The 25,705-nt window shown below is 43.9% G+C and overlaps 1 protein-coding gene across 3 annotated transcripts in view; it reads left to right on the plus strand.

The window, feature by feature from the left end:
* The window catches only part of insrb (insulin receptor b), a 46,287-nt gene continuing 20,582 nt past the window's right edge, over positions 1-25,705 (plus strand). The window contains exons 1-3 of one of the 3 annotated variants that reach the window (XM_068743176.1): positions 753-794; positions 1,020-1,149; positions 12,016-12,564. In XM_068743176.1, coding sequence (XP_068599277.1) covers positions 1,056-1,149; positions 12,016-12,564 — 643 coding nt within the window. In that variant the 5' untranslated portion in view covers positions 753-794; positions 1,020-1,055. Of the gene's footprint in view, positions 1,150-5,475; positions 5,655-12,015; positions 12,565-25,705 lie in introns of those variants that run through there. The other 2 variants (XM_068743175.1, XM_068743178.1) reach the window with 2 other exon arrangements.

Below are 25,705 nucleotides of genomic sequence, written 5' to 3' on the forward strand. Positions count from 1 at the left end.
GCGAAGAGGGGGAACCTGCGCGCTCCACGGAACGGGAATCCAAGTTTCTACGCTCGGACCCGTCCTCTGAAGTCTTTTTCCCGTTTTGGTTTGTCTCCTTCTTCGTCTTTTGGTTACCGGAGACGCCATTCTGACTTCATGTGTGTGTCTGCGCGGTTTTATTATTTCAAACTCGCATCGCCGACACTGAAACCTCGTTTGTTTTGGATCAGCTAGCTAACGTTAGCTGCCCCCCCCCCCCACACCCCCATCAGCTAACATTAAGGAACAGGCGGCGTGGTGGAGTTTACGCACACCACAACAGCGCGTATTGCAATCCGCGCAGCGGACGGGAGACAAGGACGCGCGTTTTCAGCCTTTATCTTATTTCTCCCCCTTTTTTTCACCCGGGGGGGTGAAGGAGTTCAGAGGAAGGTCGTCGGAGGGGAATGCTGCTCCGTCTGTCCTGCGCGCAGCTCCTCTGAGGAGTTTTCCTCTCCCGTATGTCATAAAAAGGATGAGCTGCGGAGGAGAAACCAGCAAAAAGGACCAAACACAAAGACCTGCGGACCCGAAAGACTCGGCGAGCCCTGCAGCTGATGAGATCCATAACTGGAGCCCGTTGGAGGAGCAGAAGAGGCGCGCGTAAGAGAGAAATGAGCCCGGGGCCAGTGGCCCTCCCTCGGGGACCCTTCATGCTGTATTATTAATAACAACACAGTTATTTCTCTCTTGATTCCGCGGAGCACCGAAGCCAAACGGATGAACGTGGACTGTCGTCTCCACTCGTGGAAAATGAAGATCTTCAGTCGCACGTGCGTTCCCAGAACCCAAGATCACGTTATTTAGTGGTGTTTCCAGGGCTCACACACACACACAACAAAAATCCTGGAGAGATAACTCATACATTTATTACCCCCCTCCCTCCTGGTTTACGGGGGGGGCACTTTGGATAATTTAGCGATATTGGAGCCGAATTCACAGGATTTTGTTGGATACTTGTAATATCTTTTCAAACAAGAGGTTTTATTTTCATGAAGCTTGAAGAGGAGAGGAAGACTTACCCTCGAGCCAAAATGAGACGCTGGACGCTCAAACTACGAGCGCAGATTGTGTTGTTGATCTTCGGCACCTGCATTATCTCCCGGTGCGGCCTCATAAACGGAGAAAGTAAGTTTATTTATCTTCCATTTTGCTATACTTGTTTCCACACCGTGTTTGATGAATTCAAATCCCGTCGTTAGTTTCTACTTGCAGTAGAAAAAACAACATCAGTCCTTGTGATTTATGAATAAATGCCATAATTCACGAGTTAACTCATAAACTCTCACGGGACCCCCGTGAGATGCTTCGGATCCAGGGCCAGATTAGGAGCTGGTACTGGGACGAGTCTAAACTGGGAGCAGCGGGATTGGCCCAGTGAGCGTCAGAAACGACCCACGGAGCTGGACGTAAACAAAGTCGCCGCTGGACACGGAGTCTCTGCGAAGGCGTGGATTATCTTGTGTTGCTCTTGAGCCCCAGGCCGGATTAAAAAGCAATGAATTAAGATGATTTTGTTACGATAATAAAACGGCATTTTAATAATATTTTATTAAATTAAAATGTATTTTCTTTTTTTAATTTTAGAATAAAAAAAAGTGTAAACGTTTAGCGCTGTTGTCATAACTCAAGCTACACAAAGATTATTACCCTGAGAGATTCTAAAAAATACCAAATATCCTCCCAGGCTCCATGGAAACCCAAACATGGTCCTGTTGACATGGGTGAAAACATTACTGTCATCTCCTTGGATGAATAAATGCACCACTGGAAATCATATTCTCTTCAAAATAAAGAATGACTGGGGTGAAAGGCGAACTGACATCAAAGCTCATGACACTTGTTTGTTGTTTTAACCTTCGGCCTCCATCTGTACTTTAGCGATTAGTCAGTCTGTGATTTTTTGCTCAAGTCCACGGAGGAGCTGCATCATTTTAAAACTGGAGAACAGCTCACCGTGGTGGAACCCTGAATATAACTTCTCTTTTCTATCAATAACACAGAACAGCTTCGGTGGCCGGGTTCAAAGGAGTTGCTCCGACTCCCATGTAAAAGTCATGTGTGCAGATAGAACGGAGGCCCCTGAAAGGGGGTCTTATGAGACAAGGCTGCTGGTCCCCCCCCTCCTCCCCTTTCGCTCCCTCTGTCTCTCTATCAGGGCAGTGGGATGCATTTCATTGTCTGGTTCCCAATGCACTCAGTTCTCTGGGAAGCCACGATTTGGCATTCCTGTGATGTTCCTGCTGAGGGGAGGTGGACGACAACCAAAATTCTTGAAAATGTTCATTCTAACTCCACACACCGTCTCACACGTCTACCCTACAGTCACGGGGGGGCAGGAAGCAGTTTTGATATTTACGCCACGTCGTGTTGATCTGCTGACTGGGCTCTACAAAATGCGATAAAAGTGTTTACAACCTGTTGTGCTGTGAATTCAGGAGGCTGTTAAGCTCAGTGGTGGCATGCCTGAGTGAGTGCATGTGCTGCGAGCACCGTAAGGATGAAAAGCTACGTCTCCGGCTCTGAAAAGCTTTAATCAAATAGTTTAGTTTTGCTTCTACAACTCTTAAGTTAGCAGCCGATCCCGATCTGTCCCGTTAGAACGAGTGGAAACGCTCTTCGTTTGAGTGAGAGATTTTCCTGCAGTCCGTTTTACAGACTGAAGAGCACAGTGTTGTGTGTGCTGTGGAATGTGTTTGAAGTGGTCCATGAAGGTGTGTGTGTGTGTGTGCGTGTGTGTATACACATATGACGGTGCCCCCCCAGCCTGCCCACGTCCTCCCAACGTATGTTTTCTGTGTGTGTCCCGTGGAGGAAGCCGTGCATGACAACGGTGTGTAACAGAAGGCCCGGTTAACGCTGACCCCCCCTGTTCTCTGATTGGTCCCTTGACACACCACACACCCAGTGATGGACAAATGCCGTGGTGTATTGTTTTGAAAGTAGCAAGCATTAATTCCTGACAATGCATGACTCATTCATCGGAACAATGAAGGTGACGAATGTCACGATTTACAGAGGAGTGAGTTCTCCTCTATTCTTGTGCTTCTCTCTCTCTCTCTCTTTTTTTAGTCACCGCATTCTTTAAAAGTATGCAAAGTCTGGACTCATCCCAATGCAATGCATATGGTATATTTAAAAGCATACACTCTGCATCACCATGGCAGCAGCCTGCACACGTACACACACATGCACTGAGTCTGGAAGGAGGCACATCCGAGAATGAATCTTTGGAATAGTTGAACTAGTCTTTCATGGTATCAATTTATTATTGATTCATTTCCAGTGTGTGACTCGCTTGTTTAAGTCACTCGTGCAAAAGAGATTTTTGAGATTTTTAATATCAATTAAGACTTAATGAGTCTTATTCATTAAATAAGGAATAGCTTTACGTCCTTAAAAAGTGCTGGACAGAATTAGATGGAATGCGTGCCTTTATATTCAGGTGGCCTTCTCACATGTGGTTCATTCAATTTGGATATTTTTATATTTGAACGTGAAAGCCTTTTTCTTTTTGAGGGCATTTCCTTTCAGTGCAGGACCGTCTACGTCCGTTGACGGAAAATTCTAGTTTCATGAAAATAAACGGAATCACAGTAACCTCGCTAAACATAAATGCACCTTATAAGGTTGTGGGTTCAATAAAGATAGTTTAAGAACTAACTAAAGAGTTGTTTAGAGGTGTAGTTTTAGAAAGTGCCGTATTTTGTTTGAACTGGGATCAACGGTGAGAAAGGATTTAATGTATAATCAGAAAACGGGATTTCCTTGAGAGAACTGGGCTGGATTAACTGTACCTGAACCTGATTGGTTATATTTATTTTTGTGGTTCTCATATGACTGGGAAGTCAATTTGTTGTACAGACTGCTCTCTCTCTCTCTCTCTTTTTTTTTTTTTTGCAGTTAACTACAAACACGCAAAGCGAGACTTTGATAGATTCAAGCTGTCAAATAAAGTAACTTCAGTCAGACCATCGGATACTGCATTTCATTTGAGCCATTTCCAGATCAAGTCAGACAAATTAAAAAGCTGCTCAATCTTCTGTATCGTATTGCTGCTACGTGTCCGTGCGATTGCTTGTACGAGTGTAATGTGTACGGTCATTGTTTGTAAGGGGTGGGCTCTGTATTTGTCCTGATGAATATTGCCTGAGTTCTGAGATGGGTGACTATGGCGACAGCTACAGATCCCCCCCCCCTCCCGCCTCCCATGTCTAGACTCACCGCATTGACTCACATCTAACTCATTCATACAGTTCTGATATGTGGTGACAGAACGTACGATAATAATATTGTTGGTGCTGTAACTCCATTATACTCCATAGTAACACATTGTTACAGTGCTGCCAGTGGCTGAGTTCCCCTTTCTTGACCTGCCTCCAATCAATCATGATCTATCCTGATTGTTTTGGGGTTCTGTGATCGGATACCAATCACTTTGTCTTGGCTTGTTTCCTTAGTTTGTCCCGTAGATAGTTATTTTATTAGCGACCTCAAACCTTTCCTTTTATTTGTAAAAGCAAAATACTGCCGTGCCATGTATTTTTGGTGAGAGGCACAAAACAGGTCTGCAGTGTAACCTGTTGCACAAGTTTTTTTTGTGTGTTTGTTTTCAATAAAGTAGGATTGGAACATTTGAAGGCGTATGCCGTCAGTTATTTAAAAGATCCGTGATCGGCCAGAAAATTACAATTGGTGCACCCCTGGATTCTGGCTATGCCACTAAATTCTGTCTTCAATTCAATTTAGTAAGCATTTTAATTGACCCGTCTGTTGCTGCAATAAGTGGATTGACTGACTGATCAAGTCCCGGCAAACCGCTACCATTGAATTCCAAGGACGTCATGTAATGTACACACTTTTCACAAGAGTCAGAGGGCGGCAGAATCCACCTTAATAAAGGAATTGCTGCTAATGCTAGCTCTACTCCTCTGCTATGTTGGAAAACCCCTCTCTGCCTCGCTCTGTGTGTGTGTGTGTGTGTGTGTGTGTGTGTGTGTGCTGGCTGGAGAAACAACAAAGCGTTCAAGTGGAAACGTAAGCATCTGTTATTCTTTGAAACATTCAGCTCAGATTGGTGTTTTTAATGACTTCAGATAGCTGCTGATACGTTTGTGCTTCGCTCTGTGTGCACGTCATGTTCCTTTTCAGCTGTAACAGTATTTAAGTAGTCTTCAGGCATTGGCGCTGTTGAAAGTGAAGAAAACAGACGCTTAGGACTAACTCGTGTAAAAGGAATGTCTCGGGGAGGTGAAGCTGATATGCCGCTTTCATCTGGGGGGGGGGGGAACACCCATGAGAGACTCGCAGCAGCAAGATGGATGGAAAAGGAAGTTGGAGATGAAGAGCTAGTTTATGAGCCTCCATCGAGCATTCGTAATTCATTTACAGTTAAATGGAACCCAAATTGAACTCGAAGTTGATGTTAAACGACAGCGTAATGAATGGAAATCATTTCACGATGCCGCTGCGGCCGCATATCCTTCACTCCCGGGACCCGTCTGTCAGAGGCGAGCGAGCAGCGAGTGTGTTGTTGGCTGGGGGACTTTTTTGAATTTTAACATGTCACTGGTTCCACCATTATGACATACCCAGGTTTGTCACGGATACCCGTAATCAAAACCCAGGACGTAGTGAGTATCTACAAGGTTTAAATGCGTTCTAAGTATTTGTTTGCCTCTCACTGTGTAGAAATGGCCATTTTTGGGAATCAGCGCGACGGTAGGCTTTTGACAGAATGGTGGTTTTATTTTTGGTTTCTGGTGGTTTCCCCTCGATCTAACACAAAACCCACGGGGCGCTAGCAGGACAGGTGATTTACAGATCCACAGTACAGGCTGAAAACAGACAAAAGATTGTTTTCAGTTGAACTTTAGAAGGATGGAGGCGCTGGAGGTGTGCGCGCACATGTCAGAGCAATGGAAAAGGTGGAGGGAGGGGTAATATGGAAAGAACATAGGGACAGGGAGGCTGTGTGTGTGTGTGTGTGTGTGTGTGTGTGCGTGCGCGTGCGAGAGAGGGCTGTCCTTCAGCAGCCAATGAGACCTGGCCTCTCTGCTCTCCATCCCTTGTCTCTTGCTTTTTCCTCCCCTTAGAACTGATAACAGTCTAAAGTTCTGCCTCTTCTTCCGAGCTGCATGTTAACATTTGGAGTCTTATTTTATTTTAAATAATTGTTTTCCCTCTCTGGGTGTTCCTTCTTCATTTGGTTCAAGTTTTGGACTCAGTTGTATCTTGAAGCTGGCAGCCTTGCAGTAATCCAGTCAAACCAATAGGATTTGCCATGCTTGGGATGAGCTCGCTTGTCCATTCGCCACACAGGGAATACCTCTGCTAAAACCCTGAACTGTTTTAGTCGGAGGTTAAAACCACAGAGTTAAAAAAAAACAAAAAAACATTTTGAGCCCCAGCCAAGACAGCTGTCCCATCATAGAGGTTTTAAGCAGGAAAAGGGGTTGATTTGGAAGAAGATAGAACTCCGAATGGGATGGAAGACCGAGATTTGAAGGAGCCATCATGCAGGCGTAGCTTTTCCGGCCTTGTGTAGATCTGGTTTGTGGGTCGGCGTGTTGGTAGGGCCGGGCCCTGCAGCTGCTGCCATGTGGCTGCAAGTCAAGCAAGGAACCCGAGCCCTGTCTGCCTGGCTTTCAGGCAGAGGCTTACCACACAAACACGCTGCGCTGAGCTCCACTCACTAACGTGGGAAGATGAAAAGGAACATCAGATGCTTTTTGTATTAGTCACTCTGTGTGAGTGTGGCGTCCTGTTTGTGTGTGTCCCGCACCGTATCTCCTTTGGTATGGTCCAGCCTGCAGCTGATTGCCTGCTTCTGTTGCACGGTCCTCCATCTGTTCCCAAAGGTTCCGGCTATGTCGGTAGGGTTGCTTCCCCCAACGTGATTTGTGTTTTGAGGACCACCTGGTTCAGCTGTTTCGTAAGGTGTGGCCAGAATTCTCCTTCTCTTTGTCTCCCTCTGTCTGTATCTGTAATCCCCCCCCCCCCCCCCCCCCTTCATCCCTCCCTTTCTCCCTCCTTTGCCAGTGCTGGAAGGTAAAGAGATCGAGGCAAGCCAAAACTCACCAGCGTGTTTTCTATTGAAGCGCTCTCTTGGCCAGCCACCTGACAAGCGCCAGCCTGGCATATTGCTCTTTTCTATCTCGCTTCAATCTGTCACCGCTCGGCGCCGTGCCCACAGCCTCACTGGGACACAGCGCCGTGTATAAAACGGCGATGCCAGCTCCTCTTGCCATACTCCTCAATGGGAGGCAGAGGCGAAGGAGGAACAGGTGGCCTCCCACCTTTATTTGACGTTCTCAAACGAGGAAGTGTACGTCAGTCACGCTGCACATGTTGCCACGATCATCATCAATAATGGAGTTAAGAAAAACATATTTCCTGTGTTTGAATATATTGGCACAATGATTATATTTCCACTTTTCAAACTGCCCCCCCCCCCCTCAGCTTTTTCCTGGCTCACATACTGTTATTTTGGTCCACAACTCTTTGTTTTGGAGGCACAAGTTGGTACTTGTTAATCAAAATGCCTCTCGTGCAAATTTCTCAGCATCATTTTCACTGTGGAAGCCACAGCTCGGCAGTGGGCACGCGGAGAGCTGGCTTTACTTCCCACGACATTCCACAGATATATTAACAAACAAATACATTTCTTTCCACTGGCAGGCCTGTAGGCAAAGCGGCAGCATATTCTCCCTCCCGGGGTTTATTCAGCAACGGAGCATGTTGACGAATCTAAAATCGGGAGAGAATCTCATCTGGAGAAGCGTGTGCTGGGAGCAGGCGGAGAGGAAACCTCTCACAGTCGGACTTGGCGGCGTTGGCTGCCACCTGGTTTCACGGTAGACACGTCTGGTTTCATGCCAGGCTGAAGTGTGGCTGGTTTCTGCAGCAGGGAAAGGCGAAGGTCGGCTGGTCCCCGTGCCACAGAGGGCTCTGCTCTCCTCTCACCCACTAAAACTGCCACTGTCGCCCACTTTCTCCCTGCCAGCCAGCACCGGGCCGTCCGGCCAGCTACTCTGTTAGTTAGATGCATATTAAATTCCCTGCAGGGAGCACAACGCTAAAAATAAGAGAAGAATCTCTTGGACATTGTATCGACATTATGACAGAGGCTGCAGCTGAGGGTCTTTGCTGAATGCGAGAGATGGAACCCCATCAGCGATTGCGTTACATGGGCATGACCTCAGGCCAAGTAATTTTAGAGTTGTAATTGTGGCGAGTGTTGTCTGTGAGATAAGCTTGTTTCATGTTTGGCAAGTAAAGACAGTAGAATGGCCAGGAGCCGAAGTAGGATGTGTCAATGCTTCTGTAATTCAATGTACCAGTCAAATGTGTCTGGTGTTTGGTAATAAAGAATGAAAATGGTTTCAGAGCAATCCAGGACGATGTGTCTGTGATCCGAGGTTGAACTCTATCCACAGTGTTCAGGTTTTACATGGGAGAGCTAGCCTGGAGACGTTTAAATCATGGCTGAAGAAATGTGGCTGGAAACAAATTGCTAGTTTGGTCAATTCGGAGAAGCAAAAATGGCAAAGTTCTTCCACTTTTCAATTGTATGAAGTAAAAAAGAAATCCTATGTTAATGACTTCATTTGTATTTTACTAACTATACTGAAGAAAAATGAAAAGGACCCCCCCCCCCCCCCCTAGAAAAGATCACTTGACATTCCAGTTCTCATGGCAGATTAAAATAGCATGAAGTCATACCTCATGTAAAATGAAACTCAGCGCTGCTTATGCAAACAGCCGAGCAGCAACAGGCCTTCACTGGAACACGTCCGATGATTACCTCACTTCAGCAACAAATATCTGCATTTCTTTATCAAGAAAACTGATGTCAGAGGATGCACTTCAGCCCATGTAAAGTTTAGAAACTTAGGCTTGAAGTTATTCACCTTGTTCCATCTCTGAGCGCTGTCTAGTTCTGACACCGCTATGCACATCCTCTTCATCCTCTTCATCTGCCTCTCTTCATTCCTGCTGCCAAATTAAGTGTCAACCAGACAGGGAGGGCGGCTCGATGGCCCCCATTGCTCCTGTAGAGGCCCAGCGGATGGTACAGTCCATCCCAGCCTTACTTTGCTCCGATGCCCCCGCTGCAGCCGCGCTCATTAGCGACTGACTGGGTGGTTATTGTAATTAAGAGCCCTTGTAACGCCTGTTAGAGCACCGAGCTGTCTAATGGGTGGTCCTCAGTCAGGTCACAGTCATTGTTCCACCCCCCTCCCCAAACCGACAAAATATCTATCAGTCCTCTTTTGGGATGGCGTCTCCTTATGCATGTCAAAAAGTGAACTGGAAGAGCATTTTAATTTTTGTGTATTCCTCTTCTGCCCTCTGTCTTTTCCCATTATATATGCAGTCATGCGCTCATTTTATTTTCTTCATTGCTAGTTGTCATTGCCCCCTCTTGCCCCTTGTGAGTCTGTGTGTGTGTTCCTCTTGCCTGTCGTGTGCTATGTAAAGAGTGCGCCATAGCGGCTCTCCATTCATGCATGTGCTCACCAACCGTCCTGCAGATCCCTTACGTCATCCGGCGTTCCTGCCCGGGCTCAAGTTCCACTTTTGCCCCACTCTTGCCCCCTCCCATCATCTCTCTGCCCCTTCTTCAACTCTTTTGCCCACAATCTGTTTCCTTCTGACCCAATCTCGCCCCATCACACTGTTTGTGCTCTTTCCCTGTCCTCGGTCCTGCTGCTCCTGAACCTGGGAGGAAAGAGGGAGGAGGTGGCTCATTATTTTTGAAGACGCATTGGGCACTTGCAGCCAATCCTTTACTCCATAACAACCCTTTACTCCCGCCACCCCCCCCCCCCCTTTCCCCCACCCCAATGACCCCGCTCTGTTCCGTTCCTGTCAAGTTGAAAACAAGACTCCATTTTGCGGCGGGAGCTCCCAGCATCGCTGTCTCCTGCTTCCCCTTCTGTCAGTAAAGCGTCTCCAACAGGAGACATGTGTTGCGCCGTTAGCATGCTGTGTGCAGAAGAGGAAAAATAAAACGACTTAATTTCAGTAGCGTAACTCTGCCCCCCGTGGTGAGGAAAATACACTGAAGTGGAAAAGTGACGTTTGTGTCCTCTTGGCGTGTCTTGCAGATCACTGGGTCCTGGGTGAGTTGCACCCTGGCCCTGTCGGTGTTGCGTAAACGTAGTTTGTTAGGTTGTCATGTTGCACAATAGGTATCCGGTTAGCGCTGCAGCCTGACAGCGAGTGGGTGGCCTGCAGGCCTGTCTGATGTGTCCGGGAGATAACGCAGGACGGACAGAGAGGTGTAAGGTTGCTCTTATCACCGGGAAGAGCATCGACTGCCACGTAGTAGGAGGAAGAAGTGTGTTTTTGTGCGTGTCTAATAAAGAGGGTGTGTTCAAGACAACCCCAGCTATCTTGTGTGTGAATGAAGAACTGCTGTTGCAAAGTTGAGCTGTCATTGGCCACGTCCGCGCGAACGTGGATTCTTTTGAGTGTTTCATTTAAATGAATTCTCTCAGCAAAAAAACAAAACAAACATCATATAATTTCATCTCGTTCTTATATGGAGAGCAGAATTGTAAAAGGACACTTTACCCAATTCCAAAGTCCCCGCATCACACAGTGGAGCTCAAAGTTAACTTGCCTTGCTATAAAGCCGTGTGAGAGGTGGTAAAAACAACTCCTGGTGCTGTTTCACAAACACAAACATGCCCTGCCGCCTACAACAGGACGACTGTCATTAATTTGTTCGCTACTGAACGGGTTCACTGCGTTTTTCACATCTGTGTAACTCAGCCTTATTGCCAACATGCAGCAGTGTAGAAAACAAGCTGGCCCTAATTGGGGTTTTGGTGATTATTGGGTTTATTGTCCCGTATCCCCCCCAGAAGAAGTAATTTAAACCGCTCCATTGATGTGCTACTGGTCAGCGTTTGTGCTCAGATTAATGGCCTGTTTGTCTCATTTACAATTACCAGAATGGGAAGTTAATGTGTAGCTTGTATCTTGTAAATGTGATCGTGGAGCTTTGAGTGGAGGGGGAAGTAGGGAAAAGGTGACAGACTGGGTTCATGGGAGATGTGTGTTAACTTGTGACATCAATGCAAAGTTCTATTAGATCCTATTTGTATTATGAAACCAGCCCCCCCCCCCCCCCCGCATGCACCAGAATGTAGAACAGGCAGTGTTCTCCTCTTTCTAATTATTTTTTGTATCTAAATTAATAGCACCGACAGATAATTAAATTTATTCAGAACAACTGTGAGGAATATTCTGTCAGACATTCTTTTTGAATCGAACAAAAGAGAAGTAGACTAAAGGTACTTCCTTGTAGTGGAAACAGTTTTGAATGTTGTTTATTGTTCATCTATTTTTTTTATTTTTATGGCTGGCTTATATGGTCCATAATAAAGCCATGTGAGCAAGTCAGTATTGTTTGTACCGGTAAGTTAATCAAAAGCAATAAAGTTCTTTTTTTTTTAGAATCTAACGCGCCAAGGTTAAAAAAAATACAAATCTTAAATCAGATGTTTAACGCAAGGCTGCGTAGATATGACCAGTTTTGCAAATGTGTTTTTGTCCTGCTTGTTTTTTGTGCTAATACTGTGGAAAGAATGATTTTGAAAAGGAGTAAAAATGTCCTCTTCCTTCTACTATAGTCTTAAAAGATCAACTGTCATTCATAGCATCACCATAGACCATTTATTTCTCTTTCACATAAAACAGCATCTCTGTTCCCAGACGGAGGATGTTTGGAGCAAAGTAGCTGTGGGGTTCTTTTTTCATATTGTTTCTCTGTTACATCATTGATTGTGGTTGAGAAAATAACACTTCTCAGACCTTTTGCAAACCTTTTCAATAAATGTGCTTTTTAATGGTTTTGTTTGTGCTACAACTTCTTTTGCAGGATACCTCTCTTTTGAATAATTGTTATTTTTTTGTTAAGTAAAATTAAAAAGAAATACCAGTTTGTTATTGTGTTTGACATCTACATTCCTTTCTTTCCAGTCTGCCAGAGCAAGGACATCCGTAACAATGTCACCAACCTGCAGTTGCTGAAGACCTGCACTATCATTGAGGGTCACCTGAAGATTCTGCTCATGTTTAAGACCAAGACGGAGGACTTTCGAGGCCTCAGCTACCCAAAGCTGCGGGTGGTCACCGACTACGTGCTGCTGTTCAGGGTCTACGGCCTCGAGAGCCTCAGCGATCTCTTCCCCAACTTAACGGTGGTCCGTGGAAATAACCTCTTCTTCAACTACGCTCTTGTGCTCTATGAGATGCTGCAGCTGAAGGAGGTGGGCCTCCACAGTCTCATGAATATAACGCGGGGTGCTGTGAGGATTGAGAAGAATCCAGACCTATGTTACCTGGCCACCCTGGATTGGTCCAAGATCCTGGATTCAGTGGAAGACAACTTCATTGTGGCCAATAAGAACGAGAGAGAGTGTGGAAATGTGTGTCCTGGCACGGCCCAGGGTCAGACCATTTGCCTGCAGAACACCATCAACGGACACTTCAGGGGACGCTGCTGGTCACAGAATCACTGCCAGAGAAGTAAGTGTGTGTGTGTGTGTGTGTGTGTGTGCGTGTTAATGTGTGTAATAACTTCAGCGTCGGAATTAAACTGCTCTCCTGATAGTTGATACAAACGCTTTGTACCAAATGAATGAATAAAAGCCCACACATGTGGGGGAATTAATCCCTGATACTCATCAGTTTAACACGTGAACTGTGTATTTAGGGAGCGATGGGACAAATCTTTATCTTGTCAGAATACGTCACAGTGCTTGCTGTAAAGTCATCCATTGATGAGCTATTGATCAATTTGATTCCGAAATATAATCAAAGAAAAGGGATCTTAAGCAGAACTATCTGTTTACGGTAAAGAAGCTACGCTTGTAGACATGGACAGGGCTGATCAGACACTGTACACATGCTTTGGGATGTTGGCACAACATCCAGTCATGAAGGATATATTAAGCAGTAACTTTTAAGAAGTAGTAGCAATTTTACCCTGGTATGTGAACGGATATAGTCGCAATATAATTTCTGAGCAGTGCGATGAATGTAGCCTGTGAACAAATGTCAAGAGCAATGAAAATACGCAGAGTGTGTGCAGCATGTCAGCCCACCTTGTGCCTGTGCGTTCATGTCTGCTTTCCATTGGATTGGCCGGGGGAACAGGTTTGACACCGCTCTGCATCACGTGACGGGCTCTGCTTAAGTCAAGAGCTGTGTGTGAGCTATTACTAGAACATGATGCAATAGCTGCAAGAGAGACTGTGTGTGTGTGTGTGTGTTACCCATTGGGACAAGACGTGTACACTTTATGTAAATGTTTGTGTGTATTTTACGTAAGTGTGCTTAACTGCCTTTCCCCACTGGAGGTGAGAGCATTACCTCCACATTGCCTGTCAGACATTTGTTTTGTTTTTTTACAGTGGCCAAACAGACGAGACTAAACACAAACTGGTGTTTTCCTCAAATTAATGCAGTTTTTATATTCCAATGTTGGAAATAAGTGAAATGTAGGGCTATCAGCTTTAACACGCTGCCGCTCGAGTCCCTTGGAGACATTAATGTAATTAATTCCAGCATAGATATTTACTTTATTTTTATTGTAACCGTGGCTAAAGCCATTCCAATGTGGAGGCACCCTCTCATTTGCTGAACAGCAAATTTTCTTTCAAAGGTTTCCAGACTGGAAATTTAAATAAAACCAAAGTTGACTGCAAGTACTGCTTTGCTGACCTGACTCAAAAAGCACGAGTCGGATCTTCAGGAAAAATATTCTCTTGCCGAAGTTAGCAAAGATTTTAACACCAAGAGAGCAGGTCTCTGAACATGGCCATAATTAAGATAACTAATGCAATTGCAATATGGATTGCTATGGAATGAAGTCATTAACATTGTTGGATTAGGGCTTTGAGGCATTATCCAGATTGCCTCAGGCATACATCATACCAGCCACTCTCGAGGGGAAGACAACACAAACATTCATCAATTGTACGACGGTGAAAACTAAGAAAGCAGAGCTGTTTACATTCAGCTTGTAGCAGACAATACTTCCATTCTTCATGTGGTTGTCTGCAATTCGTTATGGATGTTGTGGAAAAGGAAATTGTAAAAAAAATATTTAAGATGTTAAAGTCAGATTTATGACCAAAAGTTCTCTTTAAAAAAATAATAATAATAATACAAGCAAATACTAGTATTTCAAACTTGTGATTGATCACGATTAAGCCAGCACCTTTTTTGTTATCCTTAACTGTTCCAAATCAAATCAAGCAATATCCTCCATGGCTTGTTTCGGGTCTCCTGAGGTTAGAGGGAGCTGTGAACTTCAAGAGAGAAAAATGTGTTGCTTTTCTTTGCTCCCTGTACAGCGGAGCATGTGTTGGGTGGTGGTGTGAGGAAACTGTTGGATCTTTAATTAGGGTTTCTGTGAATGAAAAGTCAGTTTACAAACTTAGATGCACACATGTGAGTATATGCACCCAAGACAAGGGAGCACAGGGAGGAACATTAAAGTTCACTAGAACAATGTGCCTTTTACTCGGCCCTCCCCTGACCGCTGAGGCCTTTGCCCCCGAAGCCCTGCCCCACAATAATATGCTGTTCAAAGCAAGTCATGCCATAGGTAAGAATTTGGAAGAAATGTTTTGATAGGCCAAATATATGAAAAACACACACATTATACACACTCATATTATAGTGACGTAAATGTAATTCTAATAATTATTACACACATATTTTTCCCTTCTCCGTGGTTGATTAAAGATACCATCTACAACATTTGGTTCCCTGAAACTATTTTGGGGCGAGTTTGAAGGGGATTAGAAGAATGTGACTGGGAGAAATTGCAAGCACACAAACGGACAAACACGCTAACCGCTCTCCAATTACACTTGTAGGATGTGAATGGAAAACTCTGGGGCTGTTTTGTTGTTTTTACGAGGTTTCACTTGACTTAGGTAAGAGCCGAAGGGGTGCCTGCATTTCTCTGATCTTACACATGCGTCTTACAAGCAGGAAAGCCAGTGTGTGTGTGTGTGTGTGTGTGTGTGTGTGTATGCGTGTTTTTATTACTAATATCCAGATTTTCCAGCTCAGTGCAGGTGGCTGTTTGGATGTGGAGGGCAGTATGGGTTGTGTGAAGTGTACACAGACTGCAATTTTCTCAACTTTTACAAGCTGTCAACAGTCACTGTGGCTTTGTAGCCCGATTGAAAAAGGATAGTTGTTTGCTTTTCTTTTGGAAAACAGTAGTGCCACAGTGTGTTTCATTAAATCTTCATGAAGGCATGAAAACCTCCAGAAGCCTTAAGAATTTTCACTCTTCAATTTACTAAATTAGTTTCTGAGCCATCCTTTAAGTTTGGGGCTTCTCTACAAAGATTTTCCCATCCGGAAACGGAAAAATAATCATTTCTAAATCATATCTTGTGTGTCAAAAGAAGCATACTACTGCTAATAAAATACATTTATACTAAGAAAAATAGAGCAAAGTGGAAGGTTGTTTGGTCTGTGATGAGTGGGATTTATGGTTTACTGGCACCTGTAAAAAAAAAAGGCAAGACATGTAGGCATGCGGATCCAACCTGCTCACCCACATTCGCACAATAAATTTACTTCGAATTTAAGTGTCAAGAATTATTTTGTCATCTTTAACTGGAGTCTAAATGAAGCATCTTCTTAAAGGAAAAATAAAAAAGTTTGGGGAAAATGGAACCAATAGAGACGTTTATAGAAAAGTCACAGCTTCATTTTGACAGTTGAGGGGCAGATGGATAGATGTGCAAATGTGGATTATGTTGTTGAAAAGCAAATGCAGAAAACCAAGCAGTAGATTTATATGAGAGAGAGAGAGGGAGAGAGAGAGAGAGAGAGAGAGAGGATAATATTCACAGATGAGAGAAAGAGGGAATGGGAACAAACAGTCGATCTCCTGTTTAGACAAGGCTCTATCTGTGGCTGAGGCCTGGCACACTGTGTTCAGCCACACAGACACCGGCCAACGCTGTGCTTGCACAACTTGCACACACAAAAGCACACAGGAGCAGGAGGAGAGAAAGCTTTTCAGGCCAAAGCTCACTTTGCCATGCGTCTACGTGCTTTTTTGTTCGCTGCGATTGTTTTCGTTCTGTCACACACAAACACACAAACACACAACCACCCCGGGACAGTGCTCTCTCACCATTACACATCCCACTTTCAGACCATCACGATCGCACAGGTTAGGCCTGCGGCGGCGGTCGATCTTAAATGACCGCGTGTCTCGTGACGAGGCTTCGCGACCCTCCTATTGACCAGAGATTAGCATGTTTGGACACCGTCCAATCTGTTTGTTAATTTATAGATTTACAGGAACTAGCTAACGTGAACATTGTAAAAGGAGAATAGGATGCTTCATACACAGAAAGAGAGTGGGAGTTTTGAGAATGAAACAGAACACTGGTTACTGAATGTAGTTAGTGTGATTTTTTAAGTTGAAGTAGCTTGAACTCTAAAGCGCTACGTTGCAGGTGAGAGTTCAGTCTGCCTTAAACCACTAATCACATGTAAACATCTACATGTGGAGTCACCGATCAATGTGATCATTCCTCATGCCCATACTGGCCACGTGTAGAACACAGTTCTATAGCTCATTAGAATAATTCGGATCATCTAATTTGTTTATTACTGATCACAGCTGCTGTTCATGGTTGCCATGGCAAAGGAAAATAATACCATTGTCAATTCCTTCAGGGTTTTTTTATTTTTTATTTTTTTATTTTTATCATCCTTAATGCTATCAGATGAAAGTGGACAGGCGGTGTGGATGAGATGAGGGCCAGATGAGGAGGTCGGGGGGGGGGGGGGGGGGGGCAAAGCAAAATAAACAGAGCAAAACAAACAATGAAGAGCTTTTCAAGTGTGACTCCCAGGTACACACGTACTACCCACACACACACAAACTCACCAAATATATTTGGCAAGCTGGAGAAGGCTAAAGAGAGAAGGACAATGACAATGTTAATGACAATGTTAATGACAATGGTAATGATGGGGGGTCTAGTGAAGCGTGCTGCTGGCCTGCACACACAGCCAAACAAAAACACGCTGCCAGACTTTACCGGGGTGTGAAACCGTCTCAGCTCAGTTTGCTTCCGGGTGCACTTCTCACTTTATCTCCTTTACTGTCTGTCGTCCATTCAGTTTCTACATAGATTCATTTTTTGGAAAGACGAGAACAAAAAAAAAAGAGTTATTCCTGGCGATGCTGTTCTTAATGAGCCGTTCAGGGGAAAAGAAATGCAACAAATGGAGAGACTGCCTGATACTGCAGGAAACTCCACACTGCATGGTTTTCTTCCTTCTTCCTCCTTCTTCATGTTAGGACTATTGTTTATGAAGGTTATTGCTTATCATTAATTATAAAGTGTTGGAATTAATCATTTGTGATGTTGCTTCAAAGGGATTTCTCTAAGAACTAAATTGACTTAATCATTGCTGATGGAATATTTGTGTTTTTGCTCCTGATACTTGGATCTCAGAACTGACCAAGGCAAAAAAAAAAGAAAATGTGCACAGCGCTAGCTGTGAGTGCCACATGGGATTTGGAAAACTCTCTCCTCCTCCCTCCCTCCAAATCATCAATGGATGGGCACTCCCACATCCTGTTCTGCATGCTCACATTCAGATAGACATATGCACAGCAAATACACACATGCCCAGAGAGGCAAGTGCTGCCCAATCATACACATGTGGCTAAGTAGAGCACAGGGACACTGTTGCTCTTTATTCTAACAGGCGATTAGCTCTTAGGAATGTAAGTAGCTTATAGCATGATGGCTAACAAGTGTATAGTTAGGACACAGCGGTGTTGAGGAGGACACTGTTGTATCTCCCCAGTTAGAGTAATATTTGATTCTGTCTCGGCAGATTTGTTTTTATGTGTGAATTTGTATCTGACCAGTGGATAAAGCTTTGCTAGATGAGTGCTTGTTGCTGCTTTAGCTGCATGAAAGTACTTCCTCATTACTTCCTGCCTTTGTTCTGAGCACCTTCTACTGCCAAGCTGTACAACTGGGCCCCCCCCGGGGGGGGGGGGGCTGATGGGACAAAGAAAGAGGAGTTTACTGGATGTTATTTGCATGTGATAGAAAATTATGGAAAGCTTAGATTGGTGGATGATCGCTTTCTAAACCTACCGGTAGAATCCTTTGGCAAAATGCAGCAAATGCAGCAACCCTCAAGTAAATGCAACGCCGAAAACACTGAAAACTGCTGCGCCAGTCGAGCAGGGAAGTTCTGTGTTCACGCATATATGATCTCAGAACCACGTGCTAATGACTTTACATAGTCTGTAAGCGCTGCTGCTAAGTATCTAATGTATTTGGAGGGATATATAGAATACTCGGCATCTCATGGGTGACTTTGAGGTGGCCCACCGGCTCAGCTGAAGGGGATATAATGGATGTTTAGACATTTGACTTTTTAGAATTTCATTGTTAATTTGGCTTCTTAGGAAAGAATTGTTCCTAAGAATTAAATTCTGGTATTGTCGCGGCGGTGAAATGTTTGTTTAATTAAAAGAAAAAAGAAAATCAGATTTTTCAATTGCTTTTGGTATTTTGAACATATTTTACTGGCTTTGTTCAGCGAGAGCAGACAAAAGTTACGGAAGCGCATAACTGTGCATCCACTAAAGGGAAGCCCTTAGAAGACACTGCTGGAAATTATTATTGTGTTTCTAAACTTGATTTTCCTGTATTGAAATTGTTTTTCCTCACATAACCTCCAATGGAAGCTGGTTACGCCCAAAGCCAAATCTTTCATGCAGATCTGTCCAGGTCCAGTGTCCTTTGTTGAATGTCCTCACTCACAAAATGTGGAAAGAAATTAATCTTGTCCTTGATCCTAGTAGTAAGTTTCTCTAAGAAAACAAAAAACTCTATCACCCTCCAGGGAGTTCAGTTCCTTCCAGAACACATTAAGCGTTCGAGGAAAAGAGCATAATTCTCTGTCAACAGGAGCTTTGATGGTGCCGAGCGCTCCCGTGCAGGCAGTGATGGTGAGTTCGGAGAATTTCTGTCTATTTAAGGTGATACTTCTCAGACTAGGCTCGTGTGGTTGCTCAGGAGGGTGTGATTGTGGACAAATGCAGGGGCCTGTTATTGGAAGAATGTGACCCTGGGTTGGTCCACCCAGGTCAGAGGTGAGCAAGTACAGGCTTGAGTGGTCAGAAACCAGCGAACCATTTTCTGGTTACAACTAGAGAGCTGAACATGAAAACATTCAAACAACACACACATGCTGGTAAAGTCTAGCTAGCTATTCAATGTTCTGTAATTAAAATTTGATGTGTGTCAACATTTGTTACTCTTTGAAGTCGCCCCAGCTAGAGTACCTGGAGCAAGCACTGGCGGTTTTAGCCGGAGAGCTCATAAGGAGAACTAGTATCTAAATTAGTATGGAAATGGTTTCATGGAAACGTTTGTTATTATGGAAGCCAGTTCCGTCTCATTACAATAAAGAACATTTTGGATTAAGTCAAAAGTACAAGACCTGAACAAGAAAACAACTGCATCAGTAGTTCAGAATCAGAAATAAAGAATTGTTTTGCAAATGTAAACATTCATTTACTTCATACAAAAATCAATAAATGCTTTAGATGTCTTTGAGTTCATTTTTATTATTCAGTGAGAAAAATCAAATCTGTTTTGGGCTTCAGTGCACCGAAATCTGGCCTGAGGTGGGTGTTTGAAGGACAGCTGGGAGATTTACAACAATGATGGAGGATTTGTGTTTGGATTTGTTGAACTTCAGCTCTGAGGAATTCTGTTCACCTATGTAGGTGGAACCGAGGAGGAAGATAATCTTCTGCATCTTTATTTGGTGAAAGTTCTCCTCCTTGTGGGAGACGGACCTGAAGTCCGTGGTTGTACCACGTAAAACGGTGATTTGCTGAGCAGTGTCACGAACATCACAGATCTCATCCAGAGCCAAGGAGAAGAAAGTACAATTTAAATGTAACCGCTTTGTGCTACAGCTGAAGTTCCAGATTTCCCTCTACGTCCTTAGGCCTTCTCGTACAGTGTGTTGGGAGAGGGGAACGCATCCGACTCCTTGACCAGCTCTTCATCAGACAAGTTCTTGTATTTTGTGTATACTGTGACTATTGAAACTTCCTCTCTGGCTTATGTTCTAATCTAGACAATGAGGACTTCTACTAAAGCTTGACCATTTTAAATATCTAAATGTTTCTTTCTTTGTAGTCATCCAGACAAATGTGTCCTTATTCTTGCTTCAGTTTTTACTCTGGTTGCTTTTTGTTTTTTTATCTACCATGCCACCTGATTGTTTTGATTGAGCCAGAATGATCTTGAAATTTAAAAGTTTCTGTACTATCTCCACCCTGTTCGTCATAGCTTCAATGATCATATATATTTGTATGATGCATGTAAAATATGCTTTGATAATCTTTCTCTTTTTGCCTCATAATAATAGAGAGGTGACGGGTATAAAACCTCACTAGTACCGAGTCAATTCTGCTCACAGCAGGAGGCCCCTGCTATTTCTACTGTTTTTACAGCACTGTGTGGATCTGGTGCGCTGATAAGAAATTAATGCAGTATTTATATAAATTATATTTTTACAGACACAGAATCAGATTCTGCAAAAGAATTCCCCCTTTGTTTGTCCATTCCATTCGCCTGCTTCTTTGTTCCACCTCATGTGAAAGATCCTCCCTCTTCCTTCTCCTTTTTCCCTTCTTTTCTCAGGCACTTTGCTTTGTGCTCTCTCTCTCTCTCTCTCTCTCTCTCTCTCCCTCTCCCTCTTCTCTCTTATTGCTCACTGTGGTATGCAGACATGCAGGAATTTCTGAGCCTCAAAATGATAGACCAAACTTGTCAGCTCTGGCTCTTGTTACTAAAGATGGCCACCCTGGCACTGTGTCTGTGATTGGCCGCCCACTCAGTTACTCTGGGTGTGATTGGCCACCTATTATTTGGTGTGAACGTATAGGACACAGTTTCCATTTGATTTGTCCACGCCATGCTTTTGCTTTGAGAGATGTTGGTGCTGTTGCATGTTCCTGTTTTTTGCGTCTGTGTGCATGAATTTATTCAGCGGATGTTGTTTTCACCTTTTGGCAAAATGAAGAGCTGCAGCACACCAGAGCACAAAGTGGCTAACAGTCTGGCTGCAACCGAATTTCCTAGTTTTGCTAATGGCTTCCTGCATAGTTTATAGTTTGTCTATGAAAGGCCAGCAAAACAAAGAACTCGTGACTTCCAAAAGCCCAAGATTACTATGTCTTGAAATGTTTTATTTAACTATCTGTCAACACACTAAAGATATGTGACAAATCAGGATCTATGTTATGATTTGTTTTTCACATGTTCAAAAACTCAATGACTGTAAATGTATCTGACCAACGGTTTACTGTATACACAAGTTTAAGCTGGCAGCAGTCGGCACAGTTCTGACACTTTGGCTATATGTTAGGCGTGTGAAACTCCACCGTGGATTTAAAAACTTCCAGCGGCAATTAGCCGAAGATTTCATGGGTCGAGTTGACGTGATCAACAGCCATTCTGCAGGGATTGCAAATCATTGTTTTTGCCGTGTTATTCAACCATTCACAGATATGAAATGTTACACGAGTTGCCAACACTGCTGTGCTACATGTTGTGAATGTGGATTGCAGCGCAGAGTTATAAAACACTGGGGGGGGGGAGGGAGATAAATCAATTTATTAAATGCTTTCTCTTTATAATTGTGTAGGCCCAGGACATTTTTGGAGACTGTGCTAAAAGGGAAACCTCTATTTCCATTATATACACCTCCTCATATATAGAAGACGACACTGAGCAGCCCATCCCTTAATATAGCTATGAGCTACCACACATGTATTTGTATCACTAAGCAGAATGACGTTCAGCCCAGCTAATATTTACATGCCTTGGCTGTTGCCTCCTCTCCCCGGTGTCTCCTGTTCCAAGCCCCATGATGGCATTGTTGCAGCTAAATAAGGCTGTACTGCGGTGCTCTGCTCGCAGCCCATCAGCCAGACACACTGCACTCTGCTGTCAGCTGTACACACACACACACACACACACACACACACACATCATGCATGAATTGTACAGCTATGTTTGCTAGTGCTGTGAATGGACTGTGATGCACCTGCGTGCAAATGTGTGTGCTGCTGGGTATATCCATATATCATCTGACTATTTCTTGTGTGATTCATAACCTGACAGAGATAGAATGGAATGGGTCCCCCGCCTCTGCGCCCCCCCCCCCCCCCCCCCCACACCATCCCATCCCCTCTCCAGGAATTTTGCTGTCATGTGCTGTGGGTTTTCCTTTTTTAGGTCGCCTCTGTGCACTGCACCAATGTCTGGCTAACAACCCAGAATTTAGGTTAATGAGATCAACTTGGACCCGCAGTATTTCTGGTGTCCGGACAGTGAGCGTGTTACAGTGTAATTTATATCAGTCATGAGGGAAGAGCAGCGGACATTAATAGAGACAGGACAACACCGCCAGTCCACCTGTAGTCCGTTTGCCACCTAACCCACCACATCCATCCGATCCAACTGCACACTTGTTTTGTTGTCGTTGATGCATCTGATAACAGATCAGTCACCCATGTAAAATGTAAACTCCCAGGAGGAATGCTGGTGTATCCCTCCCTTATGACCCACCAGCTCTCTTCCCGCTACCAGCCTGAACTAATCCAGGCCAAGTGTGGAAGGAACGTTCACCCGTCTGGTTAATTACATTAAAATAACTGGTTGAGCAGGCTTGTTTGTATAAAACAAAAATGGAACTTTGTATGTTTGTGTTCTGTAAACATGAAAAACTCAGGTACTATAAAGGACTCTATTTGGTATGAACAAAATCAGTTGAGAAATTGTGTTAGTACAACTGCAACAAGCATCGTTGTAGGTATTTGTTTTTGGATTGAGTTTAAAGTAAAATAGCTAATTTAGGCATTTCTTATAAGAAAAAAACATCGGATAGCGTCCACAAAATGCAAATACACCCAGTTCTCTCAGTATTTGTTTTCATTACAACGAGCTTTGTTTGACATGACTGCTTCCTCCATTTGACCAGTCAGTGTGTCCATAATTGCTTTGAGCTCTATGTGTGTCGTCCTCTGAGGGATTGGATAGCACAGATACAGAGAGCAGCTTGAATGAGGAGTCCAGCTCGCAGTCGTCCCTGACAGCACGTATGGCTGTAGGAGGGGCTGTCTGGCGCTCCATAACTCCATTCTGTGGACAGTATGTGTTGACTGAGGCAGATGCTTCCAGCCTCTTCATCACACATGTGCCACTGACAGAGATAAATGTGCCAATATCAGAAAAATGGCCAGTTCAATGTGTTTGCTTCTTAAGGAGTTTGACTGTGCTGATTATTGATCATAAACAAGACAGCCGGTCAGTTAATCAAAGTTACAGTAGTAGCGATTAATTTAAGTCACCACGGCTCATGGCCAGACCCTCTTAATTCATGTTCAAGACCAAATTGAATGAAAATTGATTCATCTGCAAGTGGTAGTTTGTTTCCCTTTGGACACAGCTCTGTCGACAGGTCATCTGGTAAATGCTTTCCTCTTCTGATGGCATCAATCGCCACTACATTCTTACTGGCTCCTGCTAACCACTGTCTCCTGACCACCCACCAGACTGTCCAGTCTGCGCTGATCAAATTCAGCCCTCAATTTGCTTTTAAAATCTTATTACAACGACCCCCCCCCACCTCTGCCTGGCCTATGGTCTGTGCCTGAGAATTACATCTGTTCTACTGCGGTGTAGAAGCTTGTGTCACGTTTAGAAGCTGACCTTAGTATTTGCAGCTCACTAAATACTCATTTAGAGTTTGTTTGTTATTGGTGTGTTTAAAAGCGAGAAGGACCTGCAGCTATATATCACTGCACTCCAGCAATTTTCAGGAAAGCAACACTCTGAAATGTCCGCAATCATGTTATGATTATTTCATGTATAATTCAAATTTGTTCCGGTTATATATGTTATTTATCCCTTATTCATGTGCAGCAGTTGTGTTGATGCTGCACAATAGGCAAAGGTAATGTCTGCTGACTCGTTTTTCTCTTCCTTTGCCCCCTGAATGCTGGATTTCTGTGCAAGGCTTTTATTTTGTGTACCACCCGCACACTCCCCCAGACTGCCTGCCTTCTAGTTGGGCCTCTGTTGACAACACCTGCACCCATAAGAACAAGAAGGGCCTCTATGACTCTGTTCCTAATATATACATTATGTTCCTTATTCTTTTGTCTTTTGCCTTAGTGTACAGGTATTATGTGTGTACATACATGCACAAATATAGCCACATGCTACCAATAAGTCCTCATTTGTGATTGGCCCCTCACCTCGGCCGTCACCCTGCTGTGTAAATCCCTCGGCTGAGATTTGTTTTCCAGTCAGGCCCCTCAGGAGAAACGATGTGCCTCGGCAGCCTCTCCTTTTTGCCTCAGATTGTCCACATTATGCCCGAGCTACAGTTTTAATAGCACGAATGTTTTCATAAACAAAGAAATAAATCTGTCTGTTGCCAGAGGCGTGTCGGACAACAAGTAGAAAATGGCATGCTTTTAAACCTTTTGCAATATTGTTATTTTTTCTCCAGTTTGTTTCATTTTTATTGTTATCAGATGTGGACAGAACACTTGATAGAAGAGGATCCAAGCCCTTAAAGCTGCAAAACCCTTGATTTAATTCATCTGTCGGTAAAACAGGCGGCACCCCTGCCAATGTGTACCCTTATAGCCAGCCAGCTGTATGGAATGCATTTTTTATACACATTCTCTTCCTCCTCAATTCATAGTCGTCCTTCAAATATGTTTGTTCACCACGTTCACTGGTTTGCATCATTTCTGGAGAAGTGTTGGAAGATTTTATTGTCTTGAAAAGTCAAAAGTGCATGTACATGTGTTTTCCCTTAAGCGCTGGGATCAGCAGACGTGTGCATGTGTTATTTGTGTTTATTCAGACTTACATCTCAGGTAAAGAATTTAATAGTAAAATTCAAAAGGCAGTGATGGAATAATCACGTGTGGCGTAATCTGCTTTAAAGCACTCTAACGGTTGTTCAGTTGTACACAGAAGAATATTATTATTGTGTATTAAAAGTAGCATAGCTGTAACTTCTCTGTTGAATGGGCCTTCCTAGGTAACTAATGTATCCACCCTGTAATCTTGTTTTTGAGGAGACGCCCCATGAATTCCTGTACCAGTAGAGGAAAAACAAGCCTGGGGGAGGGGTGTTTGTCAAGCAAACCGATCAGTCTGAGTGAGGAGGGGATTGGAGGACAGAAATGGGAGAGTCTTCACCGTGGACCGTTGAATCCACGTGCCTAGGGTGTGTAATTTTGCTAGTTGTTTGCTTTGCAGCCGCCGTGGTAGCTCTATCCACGTGTTTCCGTTATTCACGTTGTCTCGTGCCATGACCTCTGAGCTTTAGGTATTGATATCCATTGTGTCTCATTAAATTAGAATGATTGTTCAAAGCTGGCATTTTGTCTTGGGTCACGTTGACTTTGCTTTAGTTTACAATTTGCTGGAAGATCAGACACCCTTTTAAATGAGATGCAAAATAATCAAAGAAATCCAGATGCGGGGGCCACTGCCCTTTTGTATTATTGTATTCTAGCTGCATTTGTATCCATTTGTTATTG

This window comes from Brachionichthys hirsutus, chromosome 9 (assembly GCF_040956055.1).
Source record: "Brachionichthys hirsutus isolate HB-005 chromosome 9, CSIRO-AGI_Bhir_v1, whole genome shotgun sequence".
In the NCBI taxonomy this organism is placed as follows: Eukaryota; Metazoa; Chordata; class Actinopteri; order Lophiiformes; family Brachionichthyidae; genus Brachionichthys; species Brachionichthys hirsutus.